Raw genomic sequence first — 17,763 nt, forward strand, 5'->3', positions numbered from 1 at the left:
GAATTTGCAGGTGATATATTTTCTGAGCTCAAAAAACAGTTCCAGCAACGTTTTTCGGATCTTGATGCAAGTGCAGAAGACATTTCCAGATTTGAAAATCCATTTACCTGTACAATTGAGGAACTTCCACCTAACCTTCAATTGGAAGTGATTAATCTGCAGGGTGATAACATGCTAAAAGGCAAATTCCAAGAGAACAATCTAACAGAATTCTATAAGTGAAGAAAGCAGTCTTCTGGAATTTGGCACCGTGTATATGTGGTGTTAACCGACGTTTCGGAGGAACGTATCGCCTCCATCTTCAAGGTAGAAGAAAAAATATAAGAAATCGGCAAGCGAAGAGACTGTGAAAGCCTCAAATCTTACATAATTCTATAAGTGTCTTCTAAGTGATGAATATGGTGAATTAAGATCATATGCTCGAAGTTTGATCTCTGTATTTGGTAGTACCTACCTGTGTGAAAAGACATTTTCAAAGATGAAATATCTAAAATCTCAATACAGGTCAGCATTAACAGACGAACATTTGCAATCAGTTATGATGATAGGGAGTACTAACTTTGACCCCCAATTTGAAGAAATGTTATCTAAAAAAAAACGATTTCATTCATCCCATTAGTAGCCTAAAGCTGTGTTTCAAACAATGATTGTAGTTCCTTTTGTATTTTTATTATGTTACATTTTCACCAGTAAATTTGTGAAAACTTGTTGTTTAACCTGTTATTTTAAGTTTACCGACCTTTAAAGATCCTCGAGTTTGCCTCTTGGCCCTCAGAGTGTAATGTATTTTATATTTGGCCCTTTACGAAAAATCTTTGCCGACCCCTGATCTAGACAATCGGCTCAAAGATGGTGGTAAGGTTGTCAGCCTTATGCACCAGCTGACCTTTACCCCCAAGAATATTACTGGTATTCATTTCTGTTAGAGGCTGAGTCGACCCCAGGGCAATAGTGTGGCTGGAAGAATTAGGTAAATTGAAAAAATCCACCTCATCGGGATTCGATCTCACGACCTTCTGGCTTGTAGCATAGTGCCTCAACCGACTACGCTACCGCATGCCCCCCTACACCACCCATTTGCTTTGCATAGTCAAGTACACACACTGCCTTTTGAATTTCTTTCTGCTGCCCCCCTTTTTGAATGGTCACTATTTTTTTCACTGATGTGTCATGATATGTAGACATGAGAACCACCCTCTTGTCTTTCCAGCCTATTAGCAGGACAGTCCCTCTTCTGTAGGGAAAAGTGTCCCCACTCTTCATTTTCTTCGTGGCCCCCTTCTGCACTGGTTTTGGATTCCCAACTTACCAGAAATAAAAGTGCCTGCTGTGTGGCATTTTTGATTGTCCAAATCTTCGGCCAAGTGAACACTACTATAATATCTGTCAGTGAAAAGGTGTAGCCTTCAAACACCAGATACACTAAGATCTAGTCTGCCCATCAAGGAAAGAACTATTCTTGAAGTGAAAGGTTTTTCTGAGTATGGCAAGTTACACATGTCAGCTGTAAGTTTTCCGTAATATGGAATTATACTGTGAACATATCCAGCGTCATTGTTAGCTAATAGAAATAATCTGATGCCCCACTTCTTAGGATTTTTTGGATTATAAGTTTTGAAAATTATTTTGCCCTTGAACCCAACTGCTGATTCATCTATTGCAATGTTTTTACCTGGCACAAAATATTTCTGAAACTGTTTCCCTATATATTCTGTACTTTCATTGTTCTTTTGATGGCCCGACTGTTTTCTTTGGTGGTATCATTTCCCACATGAATCATCCAAAATATATGCAGAAATTGAACTGTAGACATTACATTACCAAAAAATGGTACCTGTATTGCCCATTCACTAGACCAGCAGTGTTTCATGTTGGGTAATGTCATTAGGCCTATATTTACAAATAGATCTAAAAACTCCTTCATTTCAGGAACTGACACATCAGACCAGCTGCTCCAAATGAACCTTGGGCTAAGCTGAAGTTCCAAAATTTTGTGTCTCGCATAATTGTCTGTCTCTATAACAAAGTCACTCAAAAGCTCGTCAATGAAAAACAAACTAAAATAATCCATGGGGTTTGCATCTGGTAGATTAAATTGTAGCTCTGCATTTTTAGTAAATATGTATGAATTGTGTTTCTTGTCCCCCATCAACATGCATAACACTTGTTTCACTCTTCTCCTCACTTCCTCACATTTCACCGCTGAATTCCTCACTCACAGCTTCTTCTACATTTTCCAAATCCATTCGATCATCAGAGTCTATACTGAGCTCTTCATTTAACAAAGAAATAACTGACTCTTCGTTCTCAACACATACAACATTGTATTTCAGTTTTTTCATACCAGAAGGAACACGTGTACAAGAATGTAAAACCATGTTGGTAACACTGATACGCAGTAATATATGAATGGCATTCATTCCTCAAGTAGTTCAAATTATGACTTTCAGATGACAGGAGAATGCAAACTAAACATTCATGATTGCAGTGGTATAGTGTACAGGGGTAAGCAGCAACATATGACCAACTTATCATTGGAGAAACGCGAAAGAATCTTTGGAATCCTACATCTACATTCGTCTGTGGAAGAAGATACTCAATGTTGATCATACATCGACGTATGACAGGAAAGGGTAAACAGAATACTTAAAATTACAACAAACTCATTCCTTATGAGTAACAAACATTCAATTTATATGCAATCAGCTGAAGTTGTCCCTGTGCTTAACTAATTAAGCACTACACCATGAAGACATATGGGGGAGTGGATGTTCAGATCCATGCATTCTTGACCTCGGCAGTCGTTGGATGCCAGTAGTCAGCCTCAAGCTCTGGCCAATTTAGGCCCCAGGAAAGACCCCCCCCCCAGCACCCATTGGATAGGAGGCTGGGTAGCTACTGATCCAGTCTGGATGATGTACAGGAGAAAAATCTTGCCCCTACCAGGACTCGAACTTCAACTCCTCAGCCATTCCGCCTATAGACAATATACCGACTGCACTATCCCAGCTCCCATTCACGTGCATTACATTATGATAAAGGCACAGGTAAAGAGGCAGGATAGCGCAGTTGGTATAGCAACTGGCTACGGGCTGGAGTTCAGGTCCTGGTTAGGTCAAGAATGTTCACTTCTCCATGTTGTCCAGACTGGCTATGGGGTCCACCCAACTTCCTATCCAATGGGTACTGGAGGCTCTTTCCCTGGGGGTTGGTGTCTCCACCTTATCGTGGTGAGGGTGTTTGAGTATGCCAAGGACCCTGAGAGCTATACCAGCGGTAGCGTAGCTACTGGCAGGGCCTCCCTTGCTGGACAGGTCAAAGGGTAGGCATCAGACGAAGAGAGACACCGAAAACAGATGCCGGAAGCAGCGTCATCAGCGGCGACTTGAAGCACAGAGAAAATGATGCTCGAGATGGTTCAAGTTCGTATAGCAACAGGCGTGACCAGAGTGGTTTGAACGGCTGTTGTACTGCGATGTGGAAAGCAAATGGAAAAACTACCACATTATCACTATTCCTGGATAGTCTCTTTCCAAAAACAGAAGATCGCATTAAGTGGAGAAACTGTTTTGGAAGAGGCTGTGGACCTGTCATCTGACAGATTACTGATGAATGAATGAATGAAAGTGGCAGGGGAGTGAAGCTGACCACTCACCTCCAGCTAGTACAGAGGTCAAGAAACTTGGATCTATATATCCACTCCCCATACGCCTTCTTGGAGTAGTGCTTAATTAGTTAAGCAGAGGGACAACTTTACCTCACCTTTACAGGTAAAGAAACTAGTTCATGATATTTATTCAAATTGGTGAGAAGCCAAAAATACATATGCCAGTGTTTGCTACTGTTATGCAATATGAACAAAAATTAAATACATATGGGCATAAACTGTTTCATGTTTCTGACAATATCCTGATCTTGTTCTTTAAAAATCTTCTACTTACTGACCTTGTCCTTCAACATTAATAAGATGTGGTTGAAATAGAGCTTCAGGTGCCTCAAATCTTTCCCCACCAACCTTAATCACACGTCCATCTGGTAGCTAGAACACGTAACATATATAAATATGAGATTTGTATTTTCACATGGTCACCATGAAGGTTATCTTCCAGGATCTTCCACTGTAGGCTGCTTCAGGTTATTTGACAATTCAAAGGAACATCAGTAAACATCTATAAAACTATACAGCATCATGTCCCAGAAGGCTGTAATCTTCAAATAAAACACAACTCCATAAATAAAAGATTCTTGCTATGTAGGCCATTGTATAAGTACCATCCAGGAGGGTTCTACACGCACATAATTATTTTGACATGGGTATCCAAAACAATAAGGAGTAACAACAGACATGCCGCCTATTTCTCTATATGCAGGGTGTCCCAGGAAGGAAGATCAATTTTCTGGGAGGTCATAGTATCAGTCATTCTAATCAAAAAAGTGTACAGTTCCATAATTGTTAATATGAAAGAGTCATTACATACTGTTTCTAATACCAGTGTTTATTGTTCAAGTGACAGAGTTGGTACAGTTTATGTGGTATAATACATTTTCAAAAATACCACCATCAACATCAATGTAGTTTGCAACTTGTGTGAGAACATAGCATTCTGCTTGTTTGTACAGTGAAGTAGCTCTATCTCGGTGCAACTCGTGTGAGGACATGGCGTGTTGCCATGTCTGTACAGTGTACTGTCCAGTGAAGTAACTCTATCTTGGAAACCATTCAGAATAGGACACATGTACAGGTACACTTTTTGCTTAGAATGACTGATACTATGACATCCCAGAACACTGACCTTTCCTCCTGAGACACCCTGTAGTTGCCAGAGCAATTCAGATATGTTACAGGAATACACAATCTGTTTCATTTCACAGATAAACATCAGGGCTTGTGTATGTGTCCATGGGTGCACATAGTCATCACGTCAGTAATGCTTCCCTGCTGCGCCTCCATGATCGAAAACTGAAAGCAGAGAATGCCCCATGTGTCCCTGCAGACTGCTGAGAATGTCCTTCGCATCCACTATGTGCCCACAGACCCTGTACCTAGTGAATTCCACTTCTATGGATAACTGAAAAAAAAAAAAAACACTTCAAAGGAAAACCATTCTAGACATGATAAAAGATAAAGCAATTCCTTTAACAGGTTGTGGAGGCCCACAGGGTTGTGAGATGTTGAGGCTCCCACATTTTCTAGACAATCGGCTAACAGATGGTGATGTCAGACTTACGCACCGGCCGCCCTTTAGCCCCCAGGAAGATTTCTGGTACTCATTTCCGTTAGTGGCTGAGTTGACCCCAGGGGCAATAGTGTGGTTGGAAGGATTACGTCAATTTTAAAATCCAATTACCTCATTGGGACTTGATCCCATGACATTCCAGCTTGTCGCACAGTGCCTTATCCAACTATGATACCACATGCCCCCTTTTAATATGATGAGACATAAACCAATGTTTCAAAAGAGCCTGTTGCCTCCCGTCTTCAAGATAAACTCTGAAGATACAGACACTAAGTTCCCCTGAAATACCAGTGTTCACCCACATGAATGCACAGTGTTACAACACAGACAAATGCAATCTGGAGGTTGCACTAATGGGTTACAGCTGTCACACTGCTCTTGGTTTCAATAACTGACATCCAGTAACACACGGGTCAGAGAAAGAATGAATGTCATTCAATGTCACATCACTTTTACCTTCTCAAATATGTTCCTTCTTCCTTTTACTTTTTTGACAAACACCAGATCAACTCAAAATTCGTCTGGGATTGCCACCAAACTCTCCTGGAACTGGCCAAACATAATGGGGTAGAACTGATATGGGTGCAGGGGCATGAGGGTATTGCTGGAAATGAAACAGCAGACCAATTAGCTAAGATTGGAGCTGAACATATGTTCATAGGACCTGAACCAGCCTGCAGCATCTCTACAGGAGTCGCCAGAAAGGCAATAAGGGACTGAACAAATATGAAGCACAAGAAATACTGGGGATCCTTGACTGGACTCAGGCAAGCAAAGGGTCTCATACAAGGACCCTCTACTAAAAGAGCGAAGGAACTGTTGAAGTTAAACAGGAACCAGCTACGATGGGTGGTGGGACTACTTACAGGACACTGTCACCTTAAAGGACGCCTCTTCAAACTGGGACTAAGTAACAGTCCCACTTGTGAGAGGTGTCAAGAAGAAAATGAAACGGCCATACATATCCTGTGTGAATGTGAGGCCTTAACTTATACAAGATTATGTTACCTGGGTCAATACTTTATGGAACCAAGTGACTATTTCAATGCCCCCAAGTATAAAATTCTGTGCTTCATTCAAAGTGCAGGACTGCTGAAGGAATAATCAAAAGGGGAAGCACAACAGACCACTGTATGTCACGGTGCAAGGGCCGAGAAGGCCCATCCCTTATACATACATACATTCATTCATTCATTCATTCATTTATTAATTCAATTTTACTTTTGAAGTGCAGGGTGCCCAATCTTAATTTAAAATTACAAAACACTATACTGCATGGAGAGCCAGAGCAGCTGAGTTGGTACAGCAAGGAGGCTATGTGTTGGATGACTGAGGAATCATGGTTCAATTCCTGACAGATGCAAGATATTTCTCTCTTCTCCACAGCATCCAGACTGCTTCTGGGGCCCACTCAACTTCCTATTTAACAGGAACCAGGGGCTATTTCCCTAGGGGTAAAGTTCCATGGCACTACCCCACATGTATTCATGATGGGGTGTTTAATCAATTATGAGGTCAACTTTGCCTCTTACCTAGCTCATAGCCCTGTAAACGTTATGGTATAACAGCACTTACTGTGTATGGTTCAACAAGAACTGTTGTCTCCAGAGCTAACTTCTGTTCTGTTTCTATATTATATCCAATGTAACACAGTTTTTCTTTCATAATTCTGACAGTCTCAAAGTCTGCTGAATGGTTGAAAGCATAGCCCCTCAACAGCAACAACTGCAAACAAATGATCTGGTTAATACAATGTCACAGATCTGACCAACATGTTGCCAGGCAACAGCTCTGTAAACATGGTACAATTCATAACAATACAGGGGATGTGTTTTCTATGTAATCCACACCGAGCAGCGGTGGAATAATAGCTCAGTAAACACATTTCTATGTAGTGTACCGTGCTATGAAAGCGGTGACATCATCAACAATAGACGGTGTTTTCCATGGGGGTCTCTGCAGAGGAGTTATCCTGAACACAATTGGTGCTATGAGTCAGTCAGTTCTTGGTAGGCGATAGCTACGGGAAGTTTGTAGTTGAAGAACAGTACAAGAAGTCAGCCTGTGAAGACTTAAGGTGCGGCCACACAGAGCACTACGTACGTGACGCATGCTGCGTATGCCATGTTCACTATATGAACAGAAAAATATCTCCCTTTATAGCCAATGTGACTGGCCACACAGATTTCTGTATGCTATGTACGCTATGTTAGCAGCATCGCAGAGTGTTTGATTCTCAGCTATATTTTTAAAACGTTGCGCTGGACGGGCATGCGCACTGGGCTCGCTTCCAGGTGTCAGCTGCGCGCCTCAATAATTTCCCACTCTGATTACAACATATGTTATTTATCATTCAGCATAGTATTCACTTAGATGAAAATGACACTGGAGGAATTAATTGAAGAAGGAAGTAAGGAAGTATCCATGTTTGTGGAACAAAGGGTTAGAAGAATATCAGAACCAGAGCATATAGGATAATGCCTGGGACATGATTTATGGAGAACTGAATACATCAGGTAATGTACAAACATTATTCTTTTATCTATAAGTGAAAAACTTAAAATATTATTTTCATCAACCCCATTCATTTGGAAATATTCTTTAAATTTAACTTCATCTTCACGTAACTGCTTTATCAGATGATGAAATTCACCAAACTTTGTTCTTCTTAAGTTCACGCCATGCACCCACTTCCTTTTACATTTACACAAGGAAAGTAACAGCAAAAGCTCATTGTCAGAATCATTGCTGCCCCCCCCCCAGCACACTATCAGCCAATATTTAATTCAAGACTGAGCAGTTTTGTACCAAACATAGCTTTCTGTGGGGCCATGCAGTGCAGCGAACATAGCGTACACAGCGTATGTAGCAAACATAGCGTAGCGCTCTGTGTGGCTGCACCTTTAATGTGTGATTAGAAGACTTTATCTATGTGTAATATTTGGAATGTGTAATTCAGTGAGACTTTTACAGTTCCTGCATTGAGATCCATTGCCAGGAGACAACTAGTGAATATGGAGAATCCCAGTGCATGTCCAATGGTGAACTGTAAATTGTGCAAATACAACGATAGTGCTGTATTAATGTTAATTAAGAGAGACAGTGTAACCAAAGTGCCAACAGATCCAATAATCTGAATTAGAAGCCGTTACAAGTATTAAGTTTTTGGACATTATCCACTGTCCTGTCTATTTTCTAAGAACCATCCTGTGTTTTTTAAACACACAACATTTCAGAGACCGGGTCCAGAGATGGGGGCTAGCTCTATCTATTTGACCCAACTGAGTAGGTATAACCTGAGGATGGAGACAGAATCCAGTCTTCAAAACGTTGTTTTTAAAAATAAGTAGGACGGTTTTTAGAAAAGAGAACACTGGATAATGTCCAAAAACATAATACTTGTAGCAATATACCATCATCACAAACTTTTAGATCTTAGAAGCTGTTAGTTTCATCATGTGTACCCCCATACACGTGACAATACTGTGTGGCTGAAACAAACATTATGAAGGAAATGTATCAGGGATTCATCCAGCAGAAGGAATTCATGTCATGAATACAGTATTCCTTATGCAATGATCTCTCACATAAGGATTTGAACTGTTCATGGTAAATTAATGCAATGAATTATTAACTTTCTGCACTTTGTCCTCTGTCCAATATCCTAAAACATAACAGTGTTTTAGACATCAGATCTGCTCCCATTCTCAGGTGAGGGAAACCTGTGCAGTTGGGTCCATGTGGAAGAGCTAATCTGAATCACTGGACCACCGACTTCAGCAGCCATTAATAGTTTTTAAAAATATAAACTTAGGCAAAGATTATTCTTATCACAGAATCTGATTCATCCATTTAACGATTAGGAGGGTGTGTGGAAGCAGATGGGAGACTAGAGCATAAATGGCAACCATCTTATCAAAGTTAAGGAGCTATTATATGATTGAATGAGTATATTATATATTGAATGAGTAAATGCAGCAACTTGAAATACTTCAACTGAGACCAGATGCAGTATTTTTCATAACATGAAAGCTGCAATATTACAAATTACCTTCTCGAGTTGCAGAGTTGTTAACTCCAAAGATACTATTTAAATTAACTCTCTAACTCCAAAGTCCCATCAACAGAACTATCTCTCAGAAATGCCAAGTCTGTGGGGGGGGAATGCAGTTGTATAGAAGAACCTATAACACTTTCGCAAATGACCTTCAAATGCCCACAGGTCTACATCATATGGAACCTGTTTTTTCCTCTGAACTTTGGTATGGGACATTTGATGCCATATATTGAGAGATATACTATACTAATTGCTTAACAAACTGATCTCTTCAGCTCTGGAAGTTTTAGCACAGGTAATCTGAGCTACTCTAATGATTCTTGGTGTGCAGATGGTTAAGACATACCTTAATAAGGTAACGAGTAATGTCTCTCCCTGCAATGTCCAGCCTCCTGGTGAGATGTGGAAGAGCAAATTCCTCGTACACAGGACAAATATGTGTAACACCATCTCCTGAATCCACAACTACACCGCTCAACAGACCTTGTGCATACAAAGTTAGAACTGCTTGAATCGCTATGTATGCACCAGCAAACTGGTACTTCTCAAACATCACCTGAAAATAAAAAGCCAGTTTTTACTCATACCTTCACCTTTCAGCTTAACATGGGGGGAGAAGCAGTAACAAGATTTTGTTAGAGTGCACACAAACCATCTACTGCCTATCTAAAACAGACACATCACACCTTGAATAGGCAATCTTACAGAAGGAAAGTCCTGTGTGTTCACCAGTTTTCATATGGTGATTCTGGTTCCGCTCAAACACTGAATCTTGTATATTTCTAATGACTAAGTAACTGTCTGCATCACCATCTGATAATGATGTACCCTCACAGACATTTAGGCACCGACTATACACAATAAAATATGCTCCAGTAAATGAGAAAGAAACTTCATTAGGGCAAGAAGATAGCATAAACAAAGTAATAACACAAAACAAACAAGCCTCTTTCCAAGAACTGTGATACAGTAGGTTTCAGAAGTACGTACCATGATTCAGAAAGCAGGTATCTTCTCCCACCCAACTATATAATTTCTCCTGGATGTTTCACACAGCTTCAATAGTTTAACTATAAATAATGCAAAGGAAGTGACAGTTATTCTGCTGCTGGCTGTACAGCTAACTGATAACAGCAGACTGTGACTGGGTGGTTAGTCCTAATGACACTGTCATGACATAAAAGGTGTTCCGATAATGTTTAAATGACCTCTTATTTTAAGACTGCATCCCATATGTTTCTTCTACGCTATGAGATTAACTGTCACACAAACCTACTGTTTAGAAAACCTTTTGTTCCGTATTTCTTATTACACACGTGTTTCGGCCATTCAACATCAGGCAATATATACAAATCAACCTAATATATATAACACTGTAAGTAAAAACTTGTTAAAATATGGAAATGTTGCAAAAAACAGTAATGAACTATGTAGGATCTGACCTAATTTACACAATCATAATTATAAATATTGTTTGCCTAAATTAAATATTCTCCATTTTTGTGTAAAAGTTTATCAAGTTACATCTTTTTTTTTTAATTTATCATAGTTTGAATCTTTTTATATAATTTGGCACTTTACAATGTTTTATTTTTCTGTATATAATTTTCAGTCAGTCTACATTAAATTGTAGTTTTATGTTCTAAACACTGTCTGCCTTTTTGGATACTCAGCCTTTCCGGGGTTTCTCCACTAGTGAGTAACCAGAGTTGAATAATGCACCAAACTGTCTCTCTGAAGGCAAGGAGTAATGTGCTGAGGAAGTGTAACACGTGTCTGTATATTAGTATAGCTGGAATGAGCCACCAATCACTTGCTTGAGACGGTGGTTGAACCAGAAATCACTAACAACAAAGCAGGTACTTCCTTATATATCATGAACAGAGACCAACTGCTTCCTTCATTCACTGCAAATGCTCTGCCTTTTACCACACGATGTAACGGAGATATATGGGATCAGTTTCAACAGTTCTAAAGAATTTTATCTCTAAGTTCTTTTACCCACTTCTTACCTCAATCATCTTTTCCCTGTTTTTTGTGGGATTCATTGGAGGTTCAGTTAACAGGATTTTGCAATCCTGTGGATTAATGTTCATTTTCTCAGGACCAAATGTATAATCCCACACATGGCACATATCTTCCCAATTTCTGTAGAGAGAAACCAAAGTTCTCAATAAATCAAATTTCAATAAGTATGTGCAAACAAACTTTTGGAGTGACATTAAAAGAAAGTGCATACAGTATGGTCATGTTTTATGCCAATCTGAATTATACAAATTCTAAATAGTGCAATATAAAAATATTAAGAAAGTCTAACTTTATGCGCAAAGTTTGAAATAATGTAAATTTGTTCCTATGGGAAAACTTGTCTTGAACTATGCAATGTCTTCAGGAACATGACCATCACATAAAAAACAACCACACTGTATTTACTTTCATTGGTACTTACATACTGAGGGGTGACCCATGTAGTCCATTATGTGAGCACTGCCAACTGTAGAAGTTTATTTGTAAGAGCAAAACCCTAAGCCTAACCTCAGATGGTTCTAGATATATTTTCAAAGAAAAAACCAAAGCCCAACCTTGTGGTTTTGTTGATGGAGGCAAATTCTAAGGAAAGGATTTGGGTCTTGCTTTTACCAGTAATCTTCAAGGTTGGTAACATTACTGTGGCAGAAAACATGGCAGTTTTTTAGAAGTTGTAGGATTTGAGGTCCTCACAACAGTGGTTATGAAAAGTACTATCTTCTGGAATATAACACCGTCATATCTGTTGAAAGTCGACCAACTTGCTCTGCATGCCACCTGCTTTAATGCTGGTTCCTTGCCAGGCTTATTCTTTGACCTGGAAGATGGGAGACTATATGTTCCTCCAGAACGTCAGTTGACTTTCAATGGACTACACAGCGTTACATCCCAGATGATACAACACTTCAACTTTAAAAGTTATCTGGGTCATCTGCCAATAGGTACATATCCATCTGCGGTCTAGCTCTCTATTTTACATTTCCTTCCACGCATTAACAGTTCAACATTTAATGACAAACAAGCCATGGTATATAAACCCATACCAAAATTGGTATGGGCAAAGTCCATATTATTTCCTTCAACACTGCTCTATATAGTAGATTCCTAATTAACTGGGCAGATTATCTAGAGGGTATATGTAGAAAAATGACTAGACAGAATAAGATGCAGCTCTGCCAGACAAATGAGATGCTTCAAAACTTATGGAGTGTGAGACACATGAAGGCTAGTTAAGGCACCAAACAAACTTGTTTCCTTTAATTTTTTAAAAAAAGTTACATTATACGTTCATTTTTTTATTAATCGAGGATTACAACTAAAGTTGTAACTATATTACTATTGCACAAACATGCACTTATAAATATACATACCATTTTATAAATTCTAATTTGCAATGTGGTTACATATTCCTATTACTAATTATCTAGAGTTTATGATTATTGAAGAAAAGTGATTTCCCATCCACACTGGATAATCAGGAGTTTACTGTATTGTTCATCATGCTTCATTATGTTTTCTTTTACCTAACTTAAAACCCCAGTTTTATACACTACATTTTAGTATGTTAAACGGAACAGTAAATTTTCAATATTAGCACATAACACTGCAAGGGGCAAAGCAAACAAACAAAATTTTCACAAAACACTTATGTAAGTCCATTTAGGATTACAGGATCTTTGTACTTTGTCCACCTTCAGTATTCCAAACAGAATGCAACATTTCTGAAACTGGATCTGTTGAATCCCCAGGCACAGAATTGGAGAGGCATCTACACTGCTGCTGCTGAACCCGTAATACAGAGTGTGGCGCATAAACTTCCTTTTTGTGAAGACGCATTGTGAAGGGAGGAGTGGTCGCAGAAAAGTGGGGATAGGCTCAGTGAATGCAGTAGTCATGGAAGTTTCTGTCTAATACCCCTCAGTAGGAAACATGAGGTGGACGAGTGAGCAGCGTGCATTTGCTGTCGAAGCCTATTTTTCTAACAACCATTCCTACATGGCGGTGCAGCATGCATTCCATACTCAATTCGGAATTAAGCCCAGAGGTCTGGTTCCCGAACAGAAATTGATTGTTCTGTAGGTAGAGAACTTTAGGACAACTGGGAGTGTGGTGAAAAAATCATCAGGATGATAACAGACTGTTACGATGCCAGAAAAGGGTGAAGCAGTTCAACAGTCGATTTTGAGATCTCCAAGACTCGCCAACATGCAGTCGCCCTAGACATATCCAATCATTCAATGCACCGAATTCTTCATTTCCATCCCTATAAGATGGCTGTTGTGCAAGAATTGTCACCACATGATTTCCAGAACCGAATAATGGCGTGCAAAACGTTATTGGAAACTTTACCCCTTGACACACTTGTTTTCACTTGTTAGTGATGAGGCACATTTTCACCTATCCGGATATGTCAACAAGCAGAATATGTGCTATTGGAGTGGTAACAATCCCAGAGAGCTCCATGAGAGGCCACTTCACAGTGATAAGGTGACAGTATGGTGTGTTGTCGAGAGTTTGAGTTATTGACCCTTATTTTTTTCAAGAAGGCAATCATGCAGTTACTGTCAATTCACAGCGGTATGTGGACATGATTAAAAACTTTTTCGAACCAGCTCTTGAGGAAATGCATCTAGGAAATGTCTGGTTCCAACAGGATGGCGCCAAGGCCCACACAGCCCGAGCTTCAATGACAGTTTTGAGGGCAAAGTTCCCCGGACGGCTCATCTCGCTTCAAGGTGGGCAGCACACTCACCTGATCCAACACCCTGTGATTTTTTATGGGGATACCTTAAGGCAGAGGTTTTTAAACATTGCCCCACAAACCTGCTTCAGCTGAAGAATGCTGTTCGACAGGAAGTAGCCCAAATTCTGGTGCACATGTTGGAACGTGCAGAGGGGAACTTCAGAAAACGGTTGCATTAGTGCACAGAGAACGGTGGCCACCAGCTTCAAGATATTTTGTTTAAAACTACATGATTTAAAAGTTTAAAGTATGTTCCTTTATTAGGTAAACATAAATTTTCTCTATCAGCAATAATTTTTTCTTGTATTTTCCTTCCAAAAAAAAAAAAAAGGAAGTTTCTGCGCCCCACCCTGTACAATGTGTGTGCAACATGGCATCCTTAGTGCACCAATATTCTTCTGGGTACAATCTTTATAAACATATATCATCACCCTTGCCAGGCATATATTTCCATCTATTTCAAACATAACGGACTACAAGACAGACCTATCACTGTGTATGCCATCTGTAAAGGAATTTTTACTGCATCTAGCAGTGGGAACATTCTACTCTGCATGTCCCCTGATCCTGGCAATCTGAGGGACAGTAAAAATACATCTAAATCAACCAAAACCATCTTCATTGTGTAAGCCAAGATTCAGCATGCATGTACTATTCACATTTCTATTCAATTTCTCCTTATCTCCATAAATCAGCACTACAAAATCAATTCAGCATGGTGAGTTCCACTAGGCTTCATTTAGCAGCGAAACAGTTAAAAGGAGCTAATCTCAATCACTGGTCCTGTATAGAAGAAAACTGGTTCAGTCTCCAACACACTATGTTATGTTCAGGATACTAGACAGGGCACAAAGCCCAGTGATACCCAGGGTAATATACCATCAACAGAACCCTCAAGATTTGGTTTAGTCTTCTGTTTGGAATATCATATGATGGACAATGTCCACACACCTAACACTACCAATACTACCACTGTCAATATGATCTGTTAGAATGTGCATCATATCACCTATCAGACTGTCAAGATTTTTTTACCTTCTTAATATTATGTGCATTAATTGAAGTATATGCTTAAGTTAACAGAAGATTTAACTTCTTTCAGCTTATCAAGATCTTCAAATTTCATTTAAAACACTGAAAGAAATACATTACCTAACTATTCCATTTTCCATGGGGTAGTTCACTTCAAGCATGGACCTAAGTTTACTGGCTTCATCGCCAACCATCAAGTCCTACAAAACATTAATCAACGAAACAGTACATTCAGTGGAACTCAACAACAAACACAATAATTCTTGCAGTCATTAATAGTACCATTAATTTTGTACCTGAATCATGTCATGGCAAGTGTTCCCATTAATGATGTCACATTATGTCCACTTCGCATGGACACCTTTCACAACCAAACACTTATATAAAACTTGGTATAGGGAGCCATACATCCATTGCCTAATCAGATTCAAGTCAATAGATCATTCTTGCAAAGTTGGACATGAGGTTCTCACAGCTCTGACTACGAAGAGTACTATGTACTGGGATGTGGCATTTCAGAAGAATGTTCCAGGTCTATCTTTCCAGAGTCAAAGATTGTGTGGGAACCTCCAACAGTGCATAACAGACAAATTCCACAGTGTACCAAAAGCAGGCAATATTTATACACTACACCTTGAGGCCTGGTTGTCTGTACATCCACATGAGCACTACCCAATCAGCGCTCACAACTGCAGCTCCACTGCCAACTGGTTTGCGCGCCACCCAGCGGTAATGGAATAAAAATGCGGGCCTCAAACAGGCTGGCATTTTAGCGTAAATTCAGGGTCTCAATCGAAGGCGAAATGTCAACTCCAAGGGAAATGCAAGCAGGGGTACCACAAGGTTCTGTCCTTTCCCCTACTCTTTTCAATTTGTACATATATGATGCCCCCCCAACATGTGGTGTTCACCTGGCCCTCCTGTCTATATGCGACAGATCGCAAGGAGAGTTTTATTGTTAGAAAACTCCAGCACGGTCTCAGATCAATGGAGACCTGGTGTGAGTGCTGGAATATTAAAATTATTGAAGATAAAACTCAGGGAGTCTACTTCTCTCGTGGTCGTCGACCACCTGAGTCTTGTCTTACTCTAAACGGATGAATTATTCCATTTGTAAATAGTGCAAAATATCTAGGTGTCTCTTCGATAAGAGAGTTATATTGAGATTATACATAAAAATGATCGAAGCCAAGACCTTCAGAACATTCATTAGAGTATATTCCCTATTCAAACGTGAGCGATGGAGCGCTAACATTAAAATTACCCTCCACAAAGCTCTTATTAGATCCGTAATGACTTATGTTAGTTCCGCCTGGGAGTTTGCAGTAGACACCCATCTAGTGAAATTGCAGCACCTGCAAAACAAGGTTCTCCGCACCCTTGACAATTTTCCAAGGCGCACACCGGTCCATGATTTGCACATGGCTTTCAAAATCCCATACATATATGATTATATAACAAAATTATGCAGGCAACAAGCAGAAGTCATACAAAATCATGTCAATGAAAATGTTCGTAATACTGGTCAAGGCGAAGCCCGACATAGAAAGTATAAGAGGCTTAAACTTCGCAGCGGTCAGGCATACGACCGTTCAAGCGACTAGACTGCCGTGGTAGCGAATACTACTAGAAAACCTGCTTTACTGAGCCTCGCTGACACAGGCCTTGTATATATTGTACATTGGAGTAGATATTAAGTATAACCTTGTAAATAAGTGTACATATTGACAATGGACTTAATATTACCAACTATGACTGACAAATGAGACCCGACCTCTCATTAGAGAGGACATGGACAGGACAGTAACTTTCATCTAAAAAGAAACATCTGGTCATGAGAGCCAGCTGGGGCTCAACACCAAGATAGACAGACTGACTGACTGTCAGCTGCAACATAACTTCAACACTGACTTGAGTCTCGCATCAGTCACATCAGCCGTCGCTACAGTGTCATCAAGAAACCACCTCAGCTGCAACCCTCCAGTAACAGTACCACACCAACTCTGCCAGCTCATGCCTCACAGCTCTGCCAGCCAGCCAGACTTTCTGCTATCCCATCATTTAGCAATCACCGAGCTGCAGCGAAGAAAGCACATCAGGCTGCTGCAAGGAAGCACGCCACATTTGCTAGCTTACTCCAACGGAGGCTTGAGACGGCCCATTTAGGGTCCTCCACTCAGCACTGTCATCACTAGACCGGGCTAACTGCTACAAAAGGAGTATCCACCAGTATTCTTCAGACATATTCCCTGCTCATCTGTGATACCCATTCTAAGTGCAACGAACATTTGTTCTTACAGTTTCAAGTGGCTGCTCAGTACACATCAACATCCCATAATGGTTTAGGTTAGTGGGTTACTTTATGACACTGTTTGTATCAAGACTGAAGCAATGGATGCAAGATCAGGGATGAATTAGAAAGGATTTGGAAACAAGCAGTCATGGCCTAATAAAAGGTACTATCGTGTCACTTGCCTTAGGGCCTGAGGAAAACCACGAAAACCCTCAGTTGGAATAACCAGTATTTTAGCCACAATTTGAACCAAACGCCACTCAAATACGAGTCCTGAGCATTAGCGATATGCCAACCCCTGCCATGAAGCTCAAGATCAGACAGGTCACAAATGTTTTCGTGCATGCTTTAGAGTCCTTAAACGCTTCATGAC

The 17,763-nt window shown here is 40.1% G+C and overlaps 1 protein-coding gene across 4 annotated transcripts in view; it reads right to left on the reverse strand.

Moving 5' to 3' along the window:
* Positions 1-17,763, reverse strand: part of LOC111862901 (actin-related protein 2-B) — a 46,674-nt gene that overhangs the window by 9,661 nt on the left and 19,250 nt on the right. For all 4 annotated transcript variants that reach the window (XM_023848715.2, XM_023848716.2, XM_023848714.2 and 1 more), the window contains 5 exons: positions 15,218-15,297; positions 11,307-11,442; positions 9,641-9,850; positions 6,813-6,962; positions 3,946-4,039 (listed from right to left, as the gene is read on the reverse strand). In XM_023848715.2, coding sequence (XP_023704483.1) covers positions 3,946-4,039; positions 6,813-6,962; positions 9,641-9,850; positions 11,307-11,442; positions 15,218-15,297 — 670 coding nt within the window. The remainder of the gene's footprint in view (positions 1-3,945; positions 4,040-6,812; positions 6,963-9,640; positions 9,851-11,306; positions 11,443-15,217; positions 15,298-17,763) is intronic.

Source organism: Cryptotermes secundus, unplaced genomic scaffold (genome assembly GCF_002891405.2).
Source record: "Cryptotermes secundus unplaced genomic scaffold, Csec_1.0 scaffold582, whole genome shotgun sequence".
Lineage (NCBI taxonomy): Eukaryota > Metazoa > Arthropoda > Insecta > Blattodea > Kalotermitidae > Cryptotermes > Cryptotermes secundus.